The sequence below is a fragment of the Gekko japonicus genome, unplaced genomic scaffold (assembly GCF_001447785.1).
Source record: "Gekko japonicus isolate JY-2015 unplaced genomic scaffold, Gekko_japonicus_V1.1 scaffold1501, whole genome shotgun sequence".
NCBI classification, from domain to species: Eukaryota; Metazoa; Chordata; class Lepidosauria; order Squamata; family Gekkonidae; genus Gekko; species Gekko japonicus.
The window spans coordinates 261,261-263,813 of NW_015164716.1; the positions used below are offsets into that span (position 1 = coordinate 261,261).

Here is a 2,553-nt window from a genome sequence, read left to right on the forward strand (position 1 = left end):
CCTTTTTCCCCAACCAAACCCCGGCCCCCCGGGGGGGGGGGGGGGGGGAGAAGCACACAAACAAAAGTATTAGGCCCGAGAAGCACACAAACAAGCCGTCATGTACAGTGATCCTAATTTCACTTGGTTTGTTTAGGGTCTACTGGTGAAGCCAATGTACCCTTCTGTATTTCACAGAAAGAGGAAAAGACTTGTACAGATCAAGGCTGGGGGGCAACAGTGGGAGGGCTTCTGGAATTCTGGCCATGCTGGTGGACCTCCTGAGGGAACCTGGGCTTTGGCCACCGTGTGACACAGAGTGTTGGACTGAAGGGGCCATTGGCCTAACCCTACATGGCTTCTCTTATGTTCTTATGTCCGGGGCAGTGATGCTCTGTATTCTTGGTGCTGGGGGTGGGGTGCACAGTGGGAGGGCTTCTAGTGTCCTGGCCCTGCTGCTGGGCCTCCTGAGGGCACCTGGGCTCTGCCCACTGTGCGACACAGAGTGTGGGACCGGAGGGGCCCCTGGCCAGATCCAACATTGGCTTCTCTTATGTTCTCAAGACTGAAGGTACAGGAAACAGGGACTGCTGTCCTTGGGATCTATGGACTGCTGCAGCATATGAGCCTGAAGCACACAATCTGCGACCCACCAAGCCAAACGCAGCCCTCCAGCCTTCCCTGTGGCCTGCCAGATGCTTGTCAACCACAACCCATGTAGGCAGGAGCCATATTGAGTCCTGGAGGAAAGAATTCAGCTTGGCAGGGCACAACTCATGCAGGACTTTGCTAGGCCTCCTCATCAACCCAAACTCCTTTCACCTCTTCCTACAGCCCAACACACACACCCTCTGTGTCATTGGCGAGGCCTGGCACATACAATATCAGTTTACAGAAGATAGTGCATGCAACCAATGCAGTGCCATTTTGCCATTCAAGCTACTGGGGCCTAGACTGTTGCAGAGAAAGTTCAGTCAAGGTGAGATAAGCTGTCTGCCACCTACTGAATCAGACCACTGGTCCCTCAAGGTCAGTATGGTCTACTCAAACTGGCAGCAACTCTCCAGAGTCTCAGGTGGAGGTCTTTCACACCACCTACCACCTGGAGATGCCAAGGATTGAACCTGGGACCCTCTGCATGCCAAGGAGATGTTCTGCCACTGAGCAAGGGCCCCACCATGGTAGGATAAGCCGTGTGATAGGACATCCATATGAGAATTCCAGACATCCTTGAGCTGGAAGTCTTAACAATGTTTCTAAGGGACCCCAAGATTTCCAAGTCATTTTGAGAAAAACCATTGCTCCAGTTTAACATGAAATGGCAGCCCACATGTGGATTCCAAATTCTTAGTTACCTCCCCCCCCCAACCGATAAACGTAAACAATCCAACAAATTCAAATGAGCTTTGCATTTCCTTCTTTTTCTCAGGTGCTTAACAGGTATTAGTCCTCATGCAATAACACTTCAGGATCTCAAGTATTAGATTTATAACCCACTCTTTAAAAGTTTGCTATGAGTAATGGAAAGCAAGCTTCTTTTATTCTTATAGTAAGATACGAGTGCCTTTGGCTGACCACACACACTTTAAACATGTTAAGACTTGCATACAAAAAGGCAAAGTTGACTATATACCACGTTATCTCCCTACTAAGAGAACAGAGTCAACCTAGGGACGGACAGCTGAGTCCTCAGTAGTAAGTTCAATGAGGCCCAAACACTTCTCACACCATCCTTCTTAAGGCAAACCGCAACCACTTGACTTTAGTTTTTGAAATTCCTCAGTCCGTGCTTCAGCTGTCTTTTGAAATCCTCAGCTGGAGTTTTCCAGTTTCAGAAATACCTGGGACGTGTTCATGTGTGCACAAGGGCTATTTTAAGGGAAGGCCATCCATGTGGCCCTTCGCAGACTATTCCAGTGCCCTCTTGCCCTCATACAGGTAGCCCTCTCTCTTTCAAGACAAGGCATCGGGCCAAGAGCTCTCCCGGCCCTCCCCAGCTGGAGCGGAAGCAGAGATTCTGTCAGGCTGCTGTTCCGCACTGTCATTTGGGTCACTTGTTTGTCCCTGTCGCTTCAGGGGTCCCCCCCAAAAAAAAATGTGTTTTGCTTCCTCTAGTAGTCTCAGAGGGAGCAAAAACACATTTGGAAAAGCCGGCCAGGGGAGGGGGGGGGCGACCCAAAGCAATAGGAACAAACGAGTGACCAAAATGACAGTGCGGAAGAGGCCGGGGTCTCTTCACGCACCTCAGTGACTCACCATGAAGCACCAGCAAATTGGACAGAGGACTCGGTGGATGTCTCTGTTATCCACGCTCAGGAAGAGACTTGGACACATGGAGCCAAATGTGACTGGTCCTTCAGCCTTCACTCAGATTTAACACATGACCCCTGTTAAATGTGTGGACCCCCCGCCCCAGTCATCTAACAGAAGAAGAAGAAGAAGAAGAAGAAGAAGAAGAAGAAGAAGAAGAAGAAGAAGAAGAAGAAGAAGAAGAAGAAGAAGAAGAAGAAGAAGAAGAAGAAGAAGAAGAAGAGATTGGATTTATACCCCTTGCCCTTCACTTGGAGTCTCAGA

The 2,553-nt window shown here is 49.6% G+C and overlaps 1 protein-coding gene across 1 annotated transcript in view; it reads right to left on the minus strand.

The window, feature by feature from the left end:
* MYO10 (myosin X) overlaps positions 1 to 2,313 on the minus strand; it is a 179,969-nt gene extending 177,656 nt beyond the window's left edge. The window contains 1 exon segment of the mRNA XM_015409567.1: positions 2,236 to 2,313. Coding sequence (XP_015265053.1) covers positions 2,236 to 2,313 — 78 coding nt within the window.
* Between the last annotated feature and the right edge of the window lie 240 nt (positions 2,314 to 2,553).